This window comes from Lissotriton helveticus, chromosome 3_2 (genome assembly GCF_964261635.1).
Source record: "Lissotriton helveticus chromosome 3_2, aLisHel1.1, whole genome shotgun sequence".
Classification (NCBI taxonomy): Eukaryota; Metazoa; Chordata; class Amphibia; order Caudata; family Salamandridae; genus Lissotriton; species Lissotriton helveticus.
In genome coordinates this window covers 26,512,598-26,533,659 of record NC_136062.1, presented here as the reverse complement: position 1 = coordinate 26,533,659, position 21,062 = coordinate 26,512,598, and the positions used below count along the sequence as shown (strand labels likewise).

The 21,062-nt window shown below is 46.6% G+C and overlaps 1 protein-coding gene across 1 annotated transcript in view; it reads left to right on the top strand.

Moving 5' to 3' along the window:
- LOC144826435 (transient receptor potential cation channel subfamily M member 7-like) overlaps positions 1-21,062 on the top strand; it is a 2,236,140-nt gene that overhangs the window by 2,074,478 nt on the left and 140,600 nt on the right. The window contains exon 36 of the mRNA XM_078684762.1: positions 2,672-2,877. Within this exon, the coding sequence (XP_078540888.1) occupies positions 2,672-2,877 (206 nt within the window). The remainder of the gene's footprint in view (positions 1-2,671; positions 2,878-21,062) is intronic.

The window sequence follows — 21,062 nt, the reverse complement described above, 5'->3', positions numbered from 1 at the left end:
AGCAGAAGGGCCCCACGCAGATCTCGTGGATGCTGGAGGGCTGATCTTCGGTGCAGGGGCTGCTCGGGGCTGTGGCTTCTCAGTCCCCAAAGCTCTTGGTCGAGTTTACCTCGGGAGTCGTGCTGAAAGCAAAGTGCAGGTTCGTTCAAGGTGGCCGGTCCCACGTGTCTCGTCGCACCCACGGATCTCAGCTGTGCTGCAGATGTAGGTTGAGGTCGGAGTGGTCTGGGAATCTGGGTCTCGTCGGGCTCTGAAGTCTGGATCCTCCAGGGAAGACGACAAAGTGAAGCCGCTGGACGCTTGATGGTGCCTGCAGTTGCAGGGTGGACACTCCTTGCCCACAAGGGAGATTTCTTCAGTCTTCTGTGGAGCAGAACGTCAAAGTCCAGAGTTTCTTCTTGTAGAGTAGTTCAGGATTAATCTAATTTGGAATGGGACCAGCTCCTACCTTTATCCTGCTAAAGGGGGCTGTACTGCTGACTAGGTCCCTCCCCTGGGTGGGACCAGGAAGGGGGGTGGTTACACCCCCTATCCTTTGTCCGGTTTTCGCGCCAGAGCTGGGGCAGGGATGCCCCAGCAACTGGTTTGAACCGGTGTATGCACAGGGCACCTTGTGTGCCCCAGGCATGTCTCATTCCTTTCAGGCCTATCCTACCCAATACACAAAATCCTGTCTGGGGTGGTGCTAGCACCTCCCAAGGCAGGAAACCCTTTGTCCAAGCCACCCTCGCTGGAAGGACTCCCAGCTGCAGGAGGTCCGACTTGTGTCTGTGGTGGCAGCATCCATTTTGTGATGCCAAGGCTCGAGTTAACTTTAACCGGGGTTCACAGTTACATACATGTCGTGTCCCTCTAGAAGGGTGGAATGCTACCCCCGTCGCCAGAATTGGCGAGGGGGTAGTATTCCAATTCGTATGACACCTTACTCGACATGTTTTGATAATGTTATACCAGAGTTAGCATTCAACCGCGATGTCGATAATGGACTTAAGAGTATATGTATAGCGTTATCATGGAACAGCTATTAGGACTTGGTTCCGCAAGCTGCAGACGGGCTCTGCTCATGCCTGAGCACCATCTCACATAATTCCAAGCACTCTGCCTTCAGGATTGTTAAGGCCTGCCTAAGGAGTGACTGATAGGAGGATATGTGTCCATTTTAGGGTTAGATATAGGTATACTATATCTACAGCAAAGGATGATTACACCACCTTGCCCCAGCTGTCATGCAGCCAGTTGTGTCAGTTTTAGATGGCCAGCCAGGGGTGGCATAATACATGCTTCAGCCCCGGTAGGCCCTGGGTACACCTATGCCCTGGATACCTAAGGTATACTGTACAGGGACTGATAAGGTGGTCCAGTACCAATTGGTAAATGCACCTAAAGTACATGGTTGTCAATTTAGAGAGAGAACAGCTAGGCTGTGGGTCTGATTAGCAGGCCCACAGCCAGGAAAAGTCGTAAACCGGTGAAGCGAAAAGCAAAAATCTGGGGTGACCATAGGATTGCAGACCCCACTCTCCTTCAGCGTACACAACAGTTCTGGGTGGACGATCAGCTCTTTTGTGGCTACGTGGGCGCCACAAAAGGTCGGGCTGTGCACAAATGGAACATTTCCCCTTGGGTCGTTCTGTGCATCAAAGTATGTTACTCCTTGGCCAAGAATAATCCTCCTGTGGGGCTGCGTGCCCATTCGACCAGGTCAACTGCAGCCACTACTACCTTGGGACGCGGCATTCACGTGCAGGACATTTGCCAGGCAGCTACGTGGGCCTCGCTGCACACGTTTACAAAGCACTACTGCCTTGACAGTCAAGTCCAGAGAGACGGCTTCTTCGACTGTTCTGTTCTCCGTGACGTCGTGGTGTAATTTTGTCCGCAGACCCACCACCGGGGTTGGTATTGCTGGGGTATCTATTCTAAGGTAAGGAATCTATCACTAACATGTCTCTTTCAGATGCACAAGTTACTACTTGTGTAACGATATATCTGTAAGAGACATTAGTTAGTCATAGATTCCTTACCCCCCCACCCATCCTCCCCGTTCTGCAAAGTGATTACTAGAATTAAGGTCATCCCCTTTTAGGGCCCTAGTTTTATGCACCAATGGTGAGTGTCTTGCATGGCTCTGCATCCTGGTGCGGAAAGTCGTGTACAGAACTGACGTCGGCGCACATGGGTGGCGCCTAAGTAGTCTCTGTGACGTAATCTCGGCGCATACGATGCCAGCGACGGACACGGAGCCGCACAACGCCACCTACTGACGGGCAGAGATCCTGCTAAGCAAAACTTTCCGGATCCAGTCTGACGCCTGGGGATATTCTAAGGTAAGGAATCTATCACTAACTAATGTCTCTTACAGATATATAGTTACACAAGCAGTAACTTGTGCTTTAAAACATTATTGAAAGCATGTGGAATTTCTGTTAAGTCAATACTGTTTTTCAGAAAATCAAAATAAAGTGGTTGACATGCAACACTCTTAAAATGTGTTTGTGATTCTGTGGCAAATCTTCTTTGCCTTGCTTTACTTTTACGTTAATGTCCTTATCCACGCCCATTTTTGAATCTGTTACTACTTGGAATAGTTTAACATAACGAGGATGAAAAAGAAGGCTGCTTTGTTAACGGAGAAAAATAAATGATGTATTTGTTTACTGTGTTTTGTTAGGTTCTTGGAAGCTTTTCTTTTGTATTGCCACTCGGCAGGACAATGGTTTGCTGTTGAGGAGTGCATGACTGGAGAGTTTAGGAAGTACAACAATAACAACGGTGACGAGATTATTCCAACTAACAATCTTGAGGAAACCATGCTCGCATTCAGTCACTGGACGTATGAATACACAAGGGGAGAGTTGCTGGTGCTCGATTTGCAAGGTAAAATCGTAATTGGTTTGCATAATTTGTTTCATGTTTTGAATTTTTCATAGATTTGTGTGAGTAGGTGAATGGCTGTTGCTGTGGTGGGGTGTGTCATTAAATATACAGGAATACGAAAAACTCAACTGCTCTATAGTGGAATCCGCATTACTAATGGCATCAAATGCTATCCAGCAGGTTTTAAACCATCTAGAACCTGTGCATCTTAGCAATTGCAAAAAGTAATACTGCGCCAACCTCCCCTTCTCTTTTAGAACTGACCCATTTTAGCCTCTTCTAGTGCTTGCCATACGGAATATAATATTGGAGCAAAAGCATCTCAAAGAGGCTCTGCTGCACATAGTACAGGGCCGGTATATTGTAACCTCTGTAATCCTTCTGTGATGCCACCCCACTAGCTCCATTCTAGTTTCTAACTCTATGTCCCCATAGTTTGATGGCAGCTTATTTTTTATTTACCTGAAGCCAAATTGGATTAAAAAAAACCTTTCTTTTTCCCAAAACTCTACCAATGAAACGCTGCAATGGGCAAGTTCTATTTCCTGGTAGATGCAGCCGAGTTAGCTGACTGACTTTTGCCTCTTTTTTTGTATCAGCGTGTAACTTTTGATTTGCTGCCAATTATAATTTTTGTTCTTAAAATTAAGCTTTCGCTGTAGTTTAGACATTCCAATGGATATTGGCTTCTGCAGATTTCATTCTTGAACTTCTTTCCCAGGCTGCTGACCGTGTAGCAAAATCTTTGAGCCGTATCATATGACTGGCTGCAGAGGGTTGGTGGAGTCCCTAATAGTGACGACTGAGAGACAAACAAGGCACCACCGGTGACGCCAATTCATTGTTGTTCTGCACCTCGTCATGTGCAGGATATGGGGCCCACCTAGTGCTTTTTCCTCTTTCACCTTACTTATCATATTTTTTGAAGTTCTTTTCGCAGTATCACGTGGCCCAAAGTCTTCAAACATTCTAGCCATGTGACTGGTATCGGAACTTAATATCAGTGACAAACTCCCTCCAGGTATCGTCTTTGTTGTCTTTACCTTTCGTAAAGCTTCAGCCTCTGACCTCTTTCCGTTGTTACACTCCAAAGCTATTGAGTAGTTTAGCTGGCCGTGTTTTTTTTTAAGTAGAAATCTAACACCATGTTGAAGTTTTCACACCCCAGAAACCTCACTTTTGTGCAATATCACAAAATACACAAGTAAAAATGCCCTTCTTACGCTTCCCCCAAGGAGAACAAGCATTGGCATAGCCAATAGGTCTCGCCTTTGGAACCTTTTAAGGGTTTAGCCATGCAATACTTGATGTTGTTGCACCAAGGATATTGTACTGGATAACTAAACACTTATAAGGTCCTAAAGGGTAGACCTATTGGCAATGCCAATGCTTGTTGGTTATTTTTAAGGACAAGCAGTGCTATCAGGCTCCTGCTGCCACTTAGTCCACCGCATCCCACGTAGACACTGCAGCCATCTTTGAGAGAGGTAGAGAGGTGTAGAGGGAGAGGTAGAGAGAGAGGTAGAGAGAGAGGTGTAGAGAGATAGAGGGAGGTGTAAAGAGAGGTGGAGAGGTGTAGAGAGAGCGAGAGAGGTAGAGGGAGAGAGAGGTACAGAGAGAGGGGTAGAGAGAGAGAGGTAGGTGGGTGCATGCATTGGCCGAGGTGCTCGAGGGCCTTTGCCCGTGGGGGGTGGGAGAGGGGTTTGAGTATGGCCCGGCTTGTAAAGCACAGATCACAAGAGAGGTAGAGAGAGAGAGAGGTAGAGAGGTGTAGAGAGAGAGGTAGAGAGAGAGGTAGAGAAGATAGAAAGAGGTAAAGAGGTAGAGAGAGAGGGGTAGAGAGAGAGAAGAGGTAGGTGGGTGCATGCATCGGCCGGGGTGCTCGAGGGCCCCCCAGCCATCATCATCAAAGGGTCTGAAAACGTATCTTTGTGCAAACAGGAATACAAGCTGGATGCTTGTCTAGTGTACATCAGAGCATTGTACACCAGAACATCGAACGGTGCGTGGAAACAACCCGACAGTAGTTCTAACAGAAGGCCGTGGGTGTGAACAGCAGTCTGGGAGGTTAATAACAGCAGAAGCCACGAGTCACGTGGTGTCCTCGAGTATGCACACATCTAGTAAACAAGTATTTCCTTGAAAGGGCTTCTTAGCACGTCCTCTGCACAGGCCCGCCACACAGGCAGGTAATCAATCACCTTGCATTGTGATGTTTCGGTACCCAGCTGGTGGTTGACAACCTCGCCAGGGGTCACATGACCGACGTCTAGGCCTCAAGTGAAATCACAAAATCACAGAATCACAGCGGTGCAGGGCTGACACGAAACACAGCCGTGAGTGTGAGGGAGGGAAGGCAAGGCCTTGACAGAGGCACCACAGACTCACCGCTCCGTGCTTCCCGCCACAGCCGCCTCTGGGGCAGGCTGGCAGCCTGGGGGCCTTCAGCTATTATACTAGCCGCAGACTATGCACGTGTTTGTCTTCTTTACAGAATTTACCAGCACCTTGCAGCGGTGTTGAAAATCATTTACCAGCACTTTACAGCTATTTTGAAAATCTAGCAGTGGACTGGAGATTTTCACCAGGAAATGAAGTAGACCGTCAGTGGATTGAAGATTATCCCCAGGAAATGACCTAGACCCTGGTACTGCGAGAGCTGCAAAGGTCCAGTTTTCTCATTTATACATACGCGTGTCTGCAGAGGAGGAAACAGTGGCACAAGATATTAGGCGTTTCACCCAAGATCACACACTTTGGCCAAGTGCCGCACTGCTATGGCGTCACAGAAAATGAGAATACTCTTAAGTGGCAGAACACAACTTTCACTGCCACACAGAATATAGAAACAAACACTACCAAACCCTACAGATCTGGCATTCTATCAGGGTAAATGTTTGCTAATAACCAGGGAATTTTGTGTTGAACTAGCATCCCAAAAAAGGAAACCCCATAGTGAACAGATATCTTGGGATGTAATATGGAAGCTGGGAAAAGAGTGCCTTTGTTGAACAGACGGCATTTGTGGGGTCAGATCCCCTCCCCCGTACTTTACGAGGCTTTAACAAGGCCTGCAACTGATGTCTTCCAAAGGCATAACCTCAAGGCATTATATGTGAAATCGGCTGCTAAAAGAACGAGAAGGAGCTCGTTCTAACAGTGTTATCCGCTCCACCCCACGAGGCCGACAATATCGATCCCTGTGACGATTCCTCAGGGCAGTCGTTCTATGACTACTCTGAGAAGCAAGCAGTGCCCATCTCCATACCCACCTACAAACATGTGGGTCAGAATGCAGAGAAGTTTGTGGTGAGTATGGAAAGTCCTTCAGCCTTGGTGCTTAGAACTGTGAGGTCCATAAATATTTTGTAAGCACACCCCTCTGATTTCTTGTGGTCCTGATGCTTCCCTTTAGGTTAGCTGTTCTCTGAAGTTGAAGTTTTGTGAATACCGATCATAATCGTGTCACATTCTCAAAGGTCTCTGCTGCAGTTTGTGGGCACTTTTATTTTGGCAGCCCGGGCCGAATTGTGGCCCCAATCCAACTCTGAATGAAAGAAACTTTGGTTCAGTCCCGGGCCACTTTATCAAGTGGGCGGAAAGAGAGTGAGACTGGAAGGGGCCTTGCTCGGGAACAGCAGGCATGCGTGCAGTAGTGTTACCCATGACATCCAAATTGCACATTGTGTGTTTAACTACCAATGCGTGCAGACCCAAGTGATTTTGGGTAATGTAATGGCCTAATGTAATGACCTCTGTAGAATAGTTCCGAAAGTAAAGAGGATAACAGAAATGGTTACGTTTAGTAGTGACTGTCTGCAACCTCACATACAGTCAAGTTTTTAAGTCCAAATCAACAGTTACGGAAAAAATGTTTTATCCCGTCCAGACAGCGCACTTGCTTCTAATTTAGATGGTGTGAAACGAACATTGCACCTAGATGGTACATTTCGGGCCACTGTTATGACTCAAACTGACTGGTCTATGTCGAAGCAAACTAAATGTTATTCAAATGAACAAGTTGCTTTGCCCAACCATACACTGGATGACGCCACGATGCAACTAGTAGGTTTAAGCTGCAAAGGACCCCACTTGAATCTGACAGTTGAAAGATACCGTTTTAAAGCTTCTAGTCGGCCCTTACTTTACAAGATATATAAAATACATGCACTGCTCAAATACAAGAACGGGAGGAAAACATTTAATTACTGTTGGCTTAAAATACCTCCAGGTGCGAGAGGCTGCATGAACCTTAACAAACCCTCAATGCGTCCTAAGATTGCTTTAACAAGCGCGCGCCTCTCGCTAAAAGTGGGAGGGTTGAGGGGAGCACACAAAGCGTTTCCCTTGGGGGAGTGAGCCAGGGGCACCATGTGTTGCAAGTTAATTACAAACATATGGTGTCAAACCTCGCTCCTGCAAGGGAGTCGCCAAACGTACACGCATATCCGTTGTGAGCAATGCAACACGTGCAAGTTTTTAGGGCAAAAACTGAATTAATTACAAAAGGTTGTTTTCCTATTGTAGCGCATGTGCGCTGCTATAGGCTCGACCTAAAACGGAGAAATCCAAAGACAGGCTGGACTTTCTTGACACATCTTTGCTTCTCCCTTTCTAAAAGCATTTACATTTCTCTCCTGCCACGGCTCGTCAGGCTCAAACTGAAGTGTTTCAAAAAGCCACACTGTTTATCAGCAGTACCTTTCTGGTGTGACTGACTCAGTGTCACCTTGGGTCACTAACTTTCCACTGCACCAGTAGTCGGCAGTGTATTCAGCTCCATCTTCGGTGGTTGCAACTTACTGCAAACGAGATCCCCTTTCTTTGGTTCAAGTCTCTATTGCAGTTCCTTACACTTTGACTTCGACACCGGCTATTAGACCCCCCACAGCATATTGGGGCATAGATTTGCATATTTTGCTGCATTATTGCGGCACTTTATTTTACTAATAAACATTCCTTTTCAGTGTGTTTTAGCAGAGTATTCCACTTTGAAATAGGCATGTTTAAAGTGTCTGAAAGGGTTTGTTTGTTATATTCTTCTTCGTGGTAACATTCTGGAGCATAGGTTAAGCCATGCACACTAGCACAGGGCTGCTATTCATCCTATTTTTCTGTGGCATTGTGCTGACCCGGGGCTACCTATTGTACTCGTTTGATGTGCTTCATTTATATTCAATCGATTTAAATACTTATTTGATGTAAGTTAATTCTTTTGGTCATATCCTTTTCTTCATGTTCCCTTCTTCATCTTTTTGTCTCTATTGACCTTTTCTAGCATTGTGCAAGACATTAATTGTTACTGTATCAAAGTATCTATTTAAATGAAACCGGCTGTGACATTGTTGTATTTTACTAAAGTTCAACATGTGAAATGTCCTCATGAAACAAAACAGTAAAGATTCCATGTGCCCATCCCAAGTAAGGTGTGAGAATAAGCACTCCAGTGTTCTAAGGCATTGAGCTGCCAGAGCAGCTGCTACCAGGGAAACGATCTATATAACCAAACACCATTGCAAAATGTAAACGTGCACAATGCTCCTGTGGGCTGATTCAAATATAAAAGGGAAGCCTAGACAAATGGGGACTGCCCCCAACAAATCAAGGCTGAAGGTGGCCTCTCTATTCATGATCATAATGGGGGATGCCAGTTGGCAATTCTAAAATGAAATACAATGAAATGCAATAAGTTCAGCCCCACACACCAGCCCTGCCTTTGCATAAAAATCAGTTTGGGCAGTCAGCAGCTACCCCTTTGTCAGTGCTGGCACTGCTGTGCTACTTCGGTCACACAGTCGGGAAGGGAGCAGGAACACAAACCTGTTGTCCTTTTTAGTTCTAGGTTTTGACAGCAAAGGTGGCAAACAGACTTATTGCTAACAAAATACATAATTCTGATAGATACATCTGCCTGTGGATTCCTCACCTTATGAATATCCCCTGTGCCAGCATTCTGTGGAAATTTTTCCTAGCTCTTCGCGCCGACGAGGTTGTCACAATGCCATGGCTCCGCACGTGGCTCCGCATGACGTTACCGGAGTCATAAGCGGACCACATAGGCATGATGACATCAGTTCCCTTTTTTCCACGCTGTCGACGCTAACGTTTTTTTCTGGGACTCTCCATACTTCGTTTGGATACTTTGTAATTTCGATTGTATCTCTTTCTCTTTTGTCATGTCTGCTCTGAGGAAGCCAGGTTTTAAGCCCTGCAGGGAGTGCGGTAAACATATGTCTATTACTGACCTGCATGAAGATTGCCTTTGGTGTTTATCTTCTGATCACGACGTCGAGGGATGTTCTTCTTGCTTGAAGATGAATCCTAAGGCGTTGAAGGAGCGAGAAGCCAAACTTTACATGGCCAAGGCAAGAAAAGAAAAAAAGAGTTGAAAAAGGTAAAAGTCCAGGTCTTCGACTTCGCATTACTCCAAGAGGAAGCATAAGCATAAGAAGAAGAGGAGACATGCTTCTCGGCGCCAATCCTCAAAAGCTGTGGTGTCGAGGTCACCTTCTCCTGCTAGACGTCACAAAAAGGACTTGCTTTCTCCTTCAGTGTCTCCTCAAGCGACTCCGGCTCGATCTCCTTCCTATAAGGGGACTCCAGAGCAAGCGTCGACGCCGAGATTCTCACCGACTCCAGAGGGTGTGTCGAATCCGGCTGATGATGAGGTTCCTTCGGCTGCGGCTGTTCCACCTGTGGCTCTAGCGGCTCTGATTCCAGAGGTACCTCGTTCGGATGTCAAACTGGCTTCATACCCTCAGTTTCCGATGCCGGGTTCGGATCCGTCGCATTTCCAGAATGCGATGCATGGCGTATTCTCCAGGGCCTCGTGAAGAGTGGATCGCAAAATCCCTTGAAGCTACTCTCCCCCTCCGCAAAGTCACATCAAAACGATCACATAAACCCGCCCCCTGGTTCTCAAAGTCCCTCAGAGATAAGAAACGTCTCTGTAAGAAACTGGAAAGAAGGTGGCGCATGGATTACGCACCAGAGGTGAAAACCCAATACAGAGAGGCAATCAATTCTTACAAGGGCGATGTAAAGTCTGCCCAATCAGCCTATTTCGCGGGAAAGATCATGGAAGCAAAGTCCTAACCTAAGGAAATTTTCCATATAGTAAAAAGCCTCCCCAAAATTTCCACTTCTGCCATGCTTCCTGCTAAAACCTCAGCTCACTGCAACGACCTAGAAGAATTTTTTCACCAGAAGGTCAACCAAATTTACTCCTCCTTCCCGGCCGCAGTAACAGACCCTAGAGCACAGGGACAGGGGAACCCAGGGGTGGTCTCCTCTCAACCTCTGGCGATATTAGATCATTTCCCTCTGCTAGACCTTGAATCCTTGGACCTACTAGCTTGTCAAGTAAAATCGGGATCGCCATCCGATCCAGCCCCGCCAGAGAAAATGTTGCTGGCAAGCCAAGCCGTGCTTCCCACCATAATGAACCTCCTGAATGCCTCCATCACCTCCTGCACCGTCCGGCCTGCGTGGAAGAAGGCCAGGGTTTGGGCTCTGTTTAAAAAACCAAATCTTGATCCCGAGGATTCCGGCAGCTATCGCCCGATCTCCTTGCTCCCCTGAGTGAGCAAAATTCTCGAGAAACATGTCAACACCCATGTAGTGGACTTTCTCGAGAATAACCAACTGTTAGATGCCTCTCAGACGGGCTTCCGACCGAAGCACGGAACAGAAACCGCTCTGTTAGCAGTCACTGAGGAAACCCAAAAGATTCTAGATCAAGGGGGATCAGTGGCAGTGGTCCTCCTTGACCTGAGTGCTGCTTTCGATACGGTCAGCCATGTCACCCTGCTGAGCCGTATATCGGATGTCGGAATAGCAGGCAGGGCACTGCAGTGGCTCGAATCGTTTTTGAACACCAGGTCTTTCCAGATCTTTGACGGGGACACTGTCTCAACGAGCAGGCCACTGAGCTGCGGAGTTCCGCAGGGCTCCTCTTTAAGCCCTGCGCTTTTCAACATCTATATGAAACCACTGGCTGAGGTTGTCCATCCGTTTGGTATTAAAATCATCTCATACGCAGATGACACTCAGCTAGTGGTCTCTTTGGCGCAGGAGGGCGGTCAAGCATCATCATCAGGACTAATGAAATGCCTGGAGGAAGTCAAGGGATGGATGACGACATCCTCCCTCAAACTCAATGGGGATAAAACGGAGCTGATGCTTCTGGGACCCACATCTCCGGTACATTTCAATTCCCTTTGGCCCCCTTGCCTAGGCAACCCTCCAGCCCCCAAAGACAACATAAAGAGCTTGGGGGTTTGGCTGGAAAAAGCTCTTTCCTTTAACACTCAGGCTACGAAATTGTCTTCAACCTGTTTTGGTCTTCTTAGGATGTTGAGGAAAGTCCTTCCTCTACTGCCTATGGAGGCCAAACAGGTAGCCGTACAGGGCCTGATTCAATCTCGGCTGGACTTTAATAATGCCCTGTATCTCGGCGCCCCAGAATACACATTACGAAAGCTGCAGATAGTGCAGAACTGTGCAGCCCGCACATTGCTCCAACTGCCCCGCAGACAATCAGCCAAACCTGGGCTGAACAAGTTGCACTGGCTACCCGTACGACAAAGAATCGCCTTCAAGGCGATGTGCATTTCCCACCAGGCATTTTGGCACACAGGACCAGCAATCGGCCGCCAATTATTAACTCGGTACCACCCTACCAGAAATCTCAGATCAAGTCAGGCTTTTATGGCCTCAGTACCCAGAATAAAAAGGGCAAGAGCTGGAGGAAGGATGTTCTCCTTCAATGCCGCCAAACTATGGAACTCCCTTCCCCTCCAACTCAGGTCCACCCCCAACCTTCTTTTGTTTCGGAAACAACTGAAAACTTTCCTGTTTAAGGCTCATCATTAATCTCCTGGCTAAACCCTCCTTCGTTCAGCAACTACACCTCACACCAGCGCTTGGACGCCCCTGGGCAGCAACCGCGCTTTATAAATACACATTTCATTTAATTTAATTTCATTTCATTTCATTTCGTACCCCTCTGGAGCACCTTCGGGTCCCATGGGTCCTTTTGCATATAATTTGGGTGTGCCTCATCAGTATCCTCAGGCCCCCTTTATGGCGTTCATGCCAGCGAAGCCGTCCTTGCCCTTCCCGGCTCCGAGGATGTTGACGCCGTCTGGTCAGTCTCCGGCTCCATCCTGTGAAGCCTCTCGGATTCGATCAGCGCCGGCTATGGTAGTGGATCCGCCTTCGACACTGCTCCCGGAGCCGTCGACGCCGCAATCGAAGATGCGCTCGAGGAGAGAGGTGCAGAGATTATTGGAAGAGGAGCAGTGCCAGGCTGAAGAGAGGGAGGAAGGAGAGGTGTATGACAGAAGATGTGGTTGAAGACTTGTGTGAGGCATGTGGGATTGACACTTCTCCGGAGTGGGACTTTGCTTCTCAAAAGGCTTCTACCTCGAAGGATGTTGCTCCTTATCATATGGTTATTGGGAAGGCTGCGGAACTTTTGGATTTGCAGCTTCCTGTCGCGGAATATAAGCCTAATCTTCTTACTGAGGTGCTTCATTCTCCTCCTTCGGTGGTTGAACCACTTTTGCCATTCAATGATGCTCTGTCGGAGCCAATCCTTGATGTGTGGCGCAACCCTCTTTCGGCTCCTGCTGTTTCGAGGTCAGTCTCAAGAAGGTATAGACCTGCTCCTGGAGATCCGTTTTTCATTTCTTCTCACCCCTCTCCGAAAAGTCTGATGGTGCAGGCCTCTTGTTCGAAGCAATCTACAGGGGCATTTTTGCAGGCTCCCGCAGACAGGGATTCCAAAAAGGTGGAGCAATCTTCAAAAAAGGTATTTTCGTCTGCTAGTATGGCGCTGAAGTCTACCAACGCCACTTGTCTCTTGGGCAGGTATATTCATGTCCTAATGGACTCTGCAAAACAGCTTCTTCCAAAGTTGTCTGAAGAGGACAGGGGGAATCTGAGTGAAGTGTTGGTGGACTCTCAGGCTGTGGCTCGCCAAGTCATCCAGTCTGGCTTGGACACTGCAGATTCTATTGCAAGAGTAATGGGCTCTTCCATTGCGACAAGAAGACATGCATGGTTACGGCCTTCTGGATTTTTGGTAAAAAGGCGGACGCTGCCCTTCAAAGATTTAAGGACAGTAAGGCCACTGCAAGGTCTTTGTGTCTGCAGACTCAGGCAAGAGGCTATAGATATAAATGTTATTGTGGTTTAGGAAAGACTTCCTTTTGTGGGTCCAGACAGTCTCAGCAACAGCAGCAGAACCCCTTGTATAGGAACTACAGGGGTAAAGGCAGAGGTCGCCTTCGTGGAGCCAGACGGCAACCATCTTCCTCCTCCTCCTTCTCTACCTCCTCAACCCCTCCCGATAATGCAGGAAAGCAGCCCTAGATCCACCATCCTGGATCATGTGGGTCCCGTGGGAAGTCGGCTTATCCATTTTCTACAAGATTGGAGATTAATAACTTCGGACCTTTGGGTTTTAGATCTTGTAGAAAATAGGTACGCCCTTCCCTTCAGGGAATTCCCTCCTCCTTACCCTCTTTGTCAGGGGTTTTGCAAGGAGGATCATTTGCTTCTCCTTCAGTAGGAGGTTCTTACCTTGTTACAAAAAGGTGCGATAGAGGTGGTTCCGGAGCAGGAAAGGGGTCAGGGTTGCTATTCCCGTTATTTCCTGATCCCAAAGAAGGATGGCAGAATACGTTCTATCCTGGACCTCAGAATCTTGAATCTGTTTCTCAAACAGGAGAGGTTCAAGATGCTCACCCTAGCGCAGGTTCTTCAAGCGCTGCAACAAGAGGATTGGATGATGTCCATCGACTTGCAGGATGTGTTTTCCACATCCATATCGCACAGGAAGTATCTCCGGTTTATGGTTGGTTCACAACATTACCAGTTTGCGGTCCTTCTATTTGGTCTTACTACCGCACCTCGAGTCTTCACCAAGGGGATGGCAGTAGTGGCTGCCCATCTCCGGAGGCTGGGGATTCCAGTTTTCCCTTACCTGGAAAACTGGCTGTTGAAGGCAGAGTCTCCAGAGATGGTGCGTCATCATCTGCAGATTACAACCCAGCTGCTGTACAAATTGGGTTTTTTGATACATGTTCCCAAGTCTCACCTGGTGCCCCCTCAGCACAACCTGTTCATAGGAGCGGTACTGGGTACCACTGTGTGTCGCGCTTTCCCGCCTCCACAAAAGATTCTCGATATTCAGGAAATTATTACCTTGTTTTACAATGGAGCGGTCGTTCCAGTTCTGAAGGTCCTGCGCCTGCTCGGTCTGTTTGCTTCCTGCATTCTGTTGGTTAACCATGCACGTTGGCACATGAGGTCGCTCCAGTGGTGTCTCCGCAGGCAGTGATATCAGCACAACGGAGATCTCAGGGAGTCAGTCAGGATCTCCAAAGAAGCTGCAGAGGATCTGTCTTGGTGGAGCATGAAGGGCAATCTGTCTCAAGGAAAGCCCTTCCACCCTCCTCCGTCGGTGGCCACAGTGATAACGGATGCCTGTACCCTAGGGTGGGGTGCTCATCTGGGGGATCTGGAGATCAAAGGTTTTTGGTCGGCAGAGGAGAGATTGTTTCATATCAATCTTCTGGAATTGGGGCGATACGTTTGGCGCTCAAGGCCTTTCTCCCTTCCCTTCGCGGTCAATCGGTTCAAGTCCGGATGGACAACACTGCCGCGATGTGGTACGTCAACAAGCAGGGAGGAGTAGAGTTGTACCGTCTGTGCAGAGAGGCGTTGGGGCTCTAGTCCTGGGCTCAGGATCAGCGGATTTGCTTGATGGCAAATCATCTGGTCGGCGTGCTCAACGTGCTTGTGGACAGTCTCAGTCAGCAGTTATCTGCCGACGACGAGTGGAGGCTTAATCTGGAGGTAGTTCAACACATCTTTCAGACGTGGGGAACTCCTCGGGTGGACCTGTTTGCCACTCTCGAGAATGCGCACTGCCCGTCATTCTGCAGTCTCCAGTTTCGATGCAGGGAGCGTTGAGGGACGTGTTTCAGTTGAGTTGGAGCTCACAACTCCTTTACGTGTTTCCTCCCATACCCTTGATTCCTTGGATTCTGAGGAAGATTCGCCAAGACCGGGCCCAAGTTATATTAATCGCTCCGGATTGGCCAAGAAGGGTGTGGTACACAGAGCTTCTTCACCTCTCGTCGCACCCTCCGCTCCGTCTCCCTCTCAGGGTAGACCTCCTATCGTAGTCGGAGGGGCAGGTTCTACACCCCCTCCTCCAGAGCCTGCACCTTCATGCCTGGAGATTGAACGGGGCAACCTGAATTCTTTTTCTCTCCCGCCTGATGTTGTGGATGTTATATTATCAGCCAGGAGACACTCCACCAAGTCTGTCTATTCCTATAGGTGGTCAAAATGTGTTAGATGGTGTGGAGAGAAATGTATTGATCCTTTGAAGGCACATCTTTCTGATGTTCTTTGTCTTTCACTTCATTTGGCTCAGCAGGGTTGTGTTGTAGCCATTGTTAAGGGATATTTGTCGGCTTTGTTTGCATTTCTATGTTTGCCTGATCAACCTTCTCGTTTTAAGTCTCCAATAGTCTTAAGGTTCATTAAGGGGCTTACTAACATGTTTCCGCCCACTCCTTTTATTATGCCACAGTGGGATTTAAATCTGGTGTTAACTTTTTTGATGGGTTCCACATTTGAACCTATGCATAGTTGTCCTTTGAGGTTACTGACATTCAAGACGGTCTTTCTAGTGGCTATCACTTCGACTAGGAGGGTGAGTGAGCTTCAGGCTTTGAGTTCAAAGCCACCTTTTCTGACCATACATGCTGAAATTGATGGTACTCAGGACCAGGGCTGCTTTTCTGCCTAAGGTGGTAACTCCCTTCCATCTAGGACAGTCCATTACCCTCCCTAGTTTTTATCCTCCCCTTCCAAGGAGGAGGATAGACTTCATCGTTTGGATCCAAAGAGGGCAATTCGCTTCTATTTGAATAGAACAAAGGATTTTTGTCAAGATGATCAGCTCTGGTCAGATATGCTGGTCGTATGAAGGGCAAGGCAGTGCACAAACGCACTCTATCCAGGTGGATCATCTTGTGAATCAAGATATGCTACTCCCTGGCTGTTAGGGAGCCACCTGTAGGCATTAGAGCTCATTCCACCAGGGCTAAATCGTCTACTTCTGCTTTGTCCAGGGGTGTTCCTGTATTGGACATCTGTAAAGCCGCAACTTGGGCCTCCCTCCACACTTTCGCGAAGCATTACTGCTTGGATTCCGAGGTGAGGAGGGATGGCCATTTTGCGCGCTCTGTTTTGCAAGACTTTTTGGTATAGAAGGGTGGACACCCTCCTCCGGGGATTGGACTGCTGTGGGATTCTGCTCATAAGTTGATGTATCCATCAGAAGAACAAGTTACTTACCTTCGGTAATGCTTTTTCTGGTGGATGCAGTATCTACCTGTGGATTCCTCACTGACCCACCCGCCTCCCGGTTGTCCACCCTTTTATACCTTAAAAGAGGTATTGTTTAATATAGTTGTTTCATGTTGAAATTTATATATCCTCTGTTTTGACCTTGTTAGGTTTATAGGAAATATTTACTTTCTTTGATTTCCTATTTCACTTTACACTATGTGTATTTGTGTGAATACTGTGTACTATGTATGCCTTGTCTCTATGGTCGGTATGCCCATTTTGCCTCGGTGGCACGGAAAAAATGGGTGGAACGGATGTCATCACGCTGACGTGGTCCTCTTATGGCTCCGGTGACGTCATGCGGAGCCGCATGCGGAGCCATGGTATTGTGACGACCTCATCTGCGTGGAGAGCTAGGAAATCTTTTCGCGGAATGCTGGTGCTGGGGATATTCATAAGGTGAGGAATCCACAGGCAGATACTGTATCCACCAGAAAAGTGTTACCGAAGGTAAGTAACTTGCTCATTGGGCTCAGGGTCTGACTCTTTGCACCATTGACTTCCTTGGCCCAGCTTCTTTCAACCATTTTATTTCACTAACGTCTTTGCTCAGCCTAGTGCAATATTCATTTCTCACCTAATACCATTGGGTGTTTGAATGTTTCTTTCCACCTCCTCTTGAGTGCTTGCATTGGAACTACATGAGAGACAGAAACATGTTGATGACACTGATGGGGAGGGGGTACTAAACACCTGTGTCTCCACCCTAGCTATTAATATTAAGCAAACCCCATATAAATAAAATTACATGTGGAATTTGCATTCATTTTTAAATCACTCTCTCACCTTTTTGCACAGCCTCCCACTTAGTTGTGAAGTGCCTCCCTGTCTCCAGGTGAAGGCCCGCTCTCTATCAAACGTGGTTTTTAGAGAGAGAAGACTGCCCATGATGAAGCACGACACACCTGATGGTGTATGAGGACTGTCCTTCCAATTTTTTATATGCCCAACATCACACAGAAGAATTCGTAGTGCGCCTTTTTCTATCTTAGAATCAGATACTCATTCAGGGTAGCTTCTTTTTGTGTGTTTCTGTATTACTAGGAGGCCAGCTCCCCCTGAATACCTGGTAGCCTCTTGTTCCCTCCCCTAGTGAATACTGGGGTTAATGTGTGTGCCTATTACTTATATACTTTTCAGTCCTTCCACTTTCCCTAATCTCCCAGCTAATAGGCAACTTCTGAGGGCTAAGGATAAGATTCAGGGTCAAATTCTGTAATATACTTTGGTGGTCAAAAGATTTGTGATATCACTTCCACTGTCCAAGACAGTTTGGTGAAAGACATCATGCGCTTTTGTACATATATCTTCTCTTGTAATATTAGCACATAGTGGGGTACGTACATCTGCAAATGTCATGCACATGTGTTGCTACTTGCTGAAGAAGCACCTATAACCACACCCTTTTATTTATTGTCTATGTATAGTTTACTATGTGCTTTCTCTTCCAGAATAAGTTACCACCTAAGTTTAAATGCTAAGCCATTGTTTCTTTACAATATCCAGCAGGGGGTGCCACTACATCAGTCTGGGTGTATGCACTGAGACTGAGAACACTCAAACTTGGGGGTATCAACTATTCAAGTAATTAAATAAAGATGTAGCTTTATGCAGCAGTTAGTGGTGGGTCCTGGTTTGTTTGCAAGTGTTCAAGATATAGGCCAGGCACAAGTTTGTGGCAGATCAGAAGAGAGATTTAGTCACACTTCCATCTACTCACAGCTCTTCCAGAGGCAGGTTTTGGGAGCCCCTTCTTTCCGGAGGAAGCCTAGACTTGCAGCCGCCCCTCTTCCCATGACTCCCAGTGAAAGGACAGTCTTTACGACATTTGCAGCCTCACTGCCCCTTATTACTGGAGTTTACCCCAGAATCGAGGCACTAGTAGATGCTGCAAGCAGAGCGTTCTAACACAGGAATTATATCTTTTATGCTAAATGATTCTAATGATGATAATAATGTATCTGCCAGTGTGCCACTGAAGGCCAGCCTCTCGCAAATGTGTTCAGTAATCAAAGACTCGTAATTACGGAAGGATTTAACCGAGGCACAGGTTTGGTCTCGTCTCACGCCGTCGCATTTATCAAATTTTGGAGACACTTTTGTAAAAAGCGCTGCCTTTTTACAAAAGTGCCTATTTCTCAATTATCTTGCTAATCACAAAATCCTGAAGGGTCTGATTAGAGTGCTGCCTTCTGATCTATACCCGGCTCTGCTCAAGTTGCTTTCGACACTGATGCTTGGCACACCTGTATGAAATCATTTTAATACCGAAGCTAAGATTTCTCAGATACCCAAGACATGTAAAAATGCTTTCCGTATTAGTGCTCTGCCTGTGAGATCTCAGGAGGGATTCCTTCATCTAAGATGACTGAGATTTAAAATGACAGTCTGTGCAGATGGGCCTGGATACTGTTGCCCTCTCTGTGGACACAGGAATGGCTAACTATTGTCTCACCAGAATAAAAGGTCACTGTTTTTTCCAGAGACACAATGATGCATTAAGTATGACCGTATAAAGCCATCTAGGAGGAGACGGCCCTGATTTCTACCTTCAACCCTTTGTTCCATCCACTGCTGGTAAATGATCAACAAAGAAACTTATTAAGGCAGTGGCACCGATAAGAATCCTAATAAATCATATAGAAGCTAGGCTTCTCTGGTTCTCAATTGCCTGCCTCAAAGAGTGACTTCATTAGTTAAAGACTGACCAGGATCCTGGCTAGCTAAAAGAGGGGTCCCCAGGTCTCACCATAAAGCTGTAACTACTGTGCACTTTGGTCTTGAGAAACATTTTGATAGTCTAAGATTCTCACTTTCAACAGCTTCTCCCAAAAACAGGCTTTGCCCTGTGTCAGTATTCTTATAGGACGTCCCAGGCACTGGCCTATGTGGGTCATCTTCTCAGGTAGACTGAACTAAAGCACTGTACACCAGCTCATCCTCGCATGATCAAAAAAACCCTCCCCATGAAACAAAGTATTTAAGAAATGTAACTGCTCACCTTCAACCAAAATAATACCTACCAACACTAACCCAGGGTTGAAGAAGATATGACCTTTGACCAATATGGTGAAGAGTTTCTTGACGTTTTGTTCCGGATAAAAGTCTGGACCAAATTTATTTTAATTGATCCAGAACTTGGTGAGACTCTGGTACTACAGAAATGTTCAGGATGCAAGTGTTTGGAAGCTCCACAAGATGCTATTTGACCAGCTGTTGCATTGTGCTGATTGTTTCAAGGCATAACACTCAGCTGAGCCTGAATATGTAGTATTGGGAATAGATAGCTGCCTGTTGCATAGGATGCTAGAAATAACTAAATACTTTAATCCATGCCTCTTAAAACTCAGAGTCCTGGCTCCAAATATTGGTGTCAGTAACTCATAGTGGTATTAGTAACTCAGTTTTGACCATCTTAAGGTTCTTGTTCTGTACTTCAACAACTCTGTTGCTTGAATGGTAAAGACCCTGGAAAAAACAAGAGACAAGAGGCGTTTGGTAAAACAGGAACAGTTTGTTCAATTAAACATTGTGGCCAGGAGATCAGTTCCAGGCATAGGGACTGGGGACTGTCTCAATTTACAATCGGTCTGCGACCTCTTTCTATACAGTTCATTGTTTGCAATAAAGTGTAACCAGAGGTCCATATAAGGTAAGGAACATAGTTGCTGCCTTTGAAGTCATAAATTAATTGTCTAATGGAAAGTACAGGTGGGACTCAGTGATGCGTGGACACAACGCGGTTAGTAGGTAACATGTCCAGATGTCTGGCATGGGGAGCATGTGATCACTGTGTGTTCTGTGTCCTGGTTGGCTATATGTTCCTAACTCATGTGGCATCTGACTGTATGGTGCTGTTGGGAGCGCACATACCCCTCTGGCCATGTGTGCTATATTGGGGTCAATCTCCCTGGGCCATTGTGGTGTTGCTGCGCCTATCTGTGGGATTGATCTGAGATTTCCTGTGTGTGCGTTTGTCTACTGGCTATGTGCCACCCCACAGGGTGACCTATCAATTAGTGGCCTCCGGCCTAGGTCTCAGAACCTGCCTGATTATGTGTTTGCAAGTTGGGGTTGATGTGGAGCTTACAATGAGAGAAATAATCAATAAAGATGCAATTCCATTCTTGTACACTAATGTATTGTTTTTCATGATAACATCAACTTTTCCAATATTAACATCCCCCCTTCTAGTTGATGTGTCAACTACACTATCTCACTTATGACTTTTGACAGTTACTTTATTGGGGAAATGTTACTTCATATGATCGCTCTTGCCAAATACTACCTTCCGAGTTACTTGCATTTTACCCATTTTGAGGTCTCTGTTTTTACAGCAGGTAATTCCCAATTGTACAGAATCGCACAAGAACAGAAACACAATGAAAAGCAGCAACAGCAATCTGCACAAACTGCTGATCCACCAGGGGCGCCAGGAGAACCAAGTCAAAAACTAATCCTGCTCAGGGGAACCTCCCTCCTCATGAGATATGTAGAAGGTGCCCCCTAAATTATAATTTTAAGGTCTGGGAGGAGGGGGGAAAAACACAAATATAAAGGCTACAAGAGCACTCCCACTCGACCTGTCCAATTCACTAATGGCTTTAGAAAAAGCTCATTGGGGTCTCCTTTGTTGTGTTGTTACATTAATTTAGTTATTCAAATTGATTATTATTTATTCGATTCATTTTATCAAAAGTTAAAAACGACATTTAAATACAAAAAAAGTACTTTTTTTTTATACATAATTT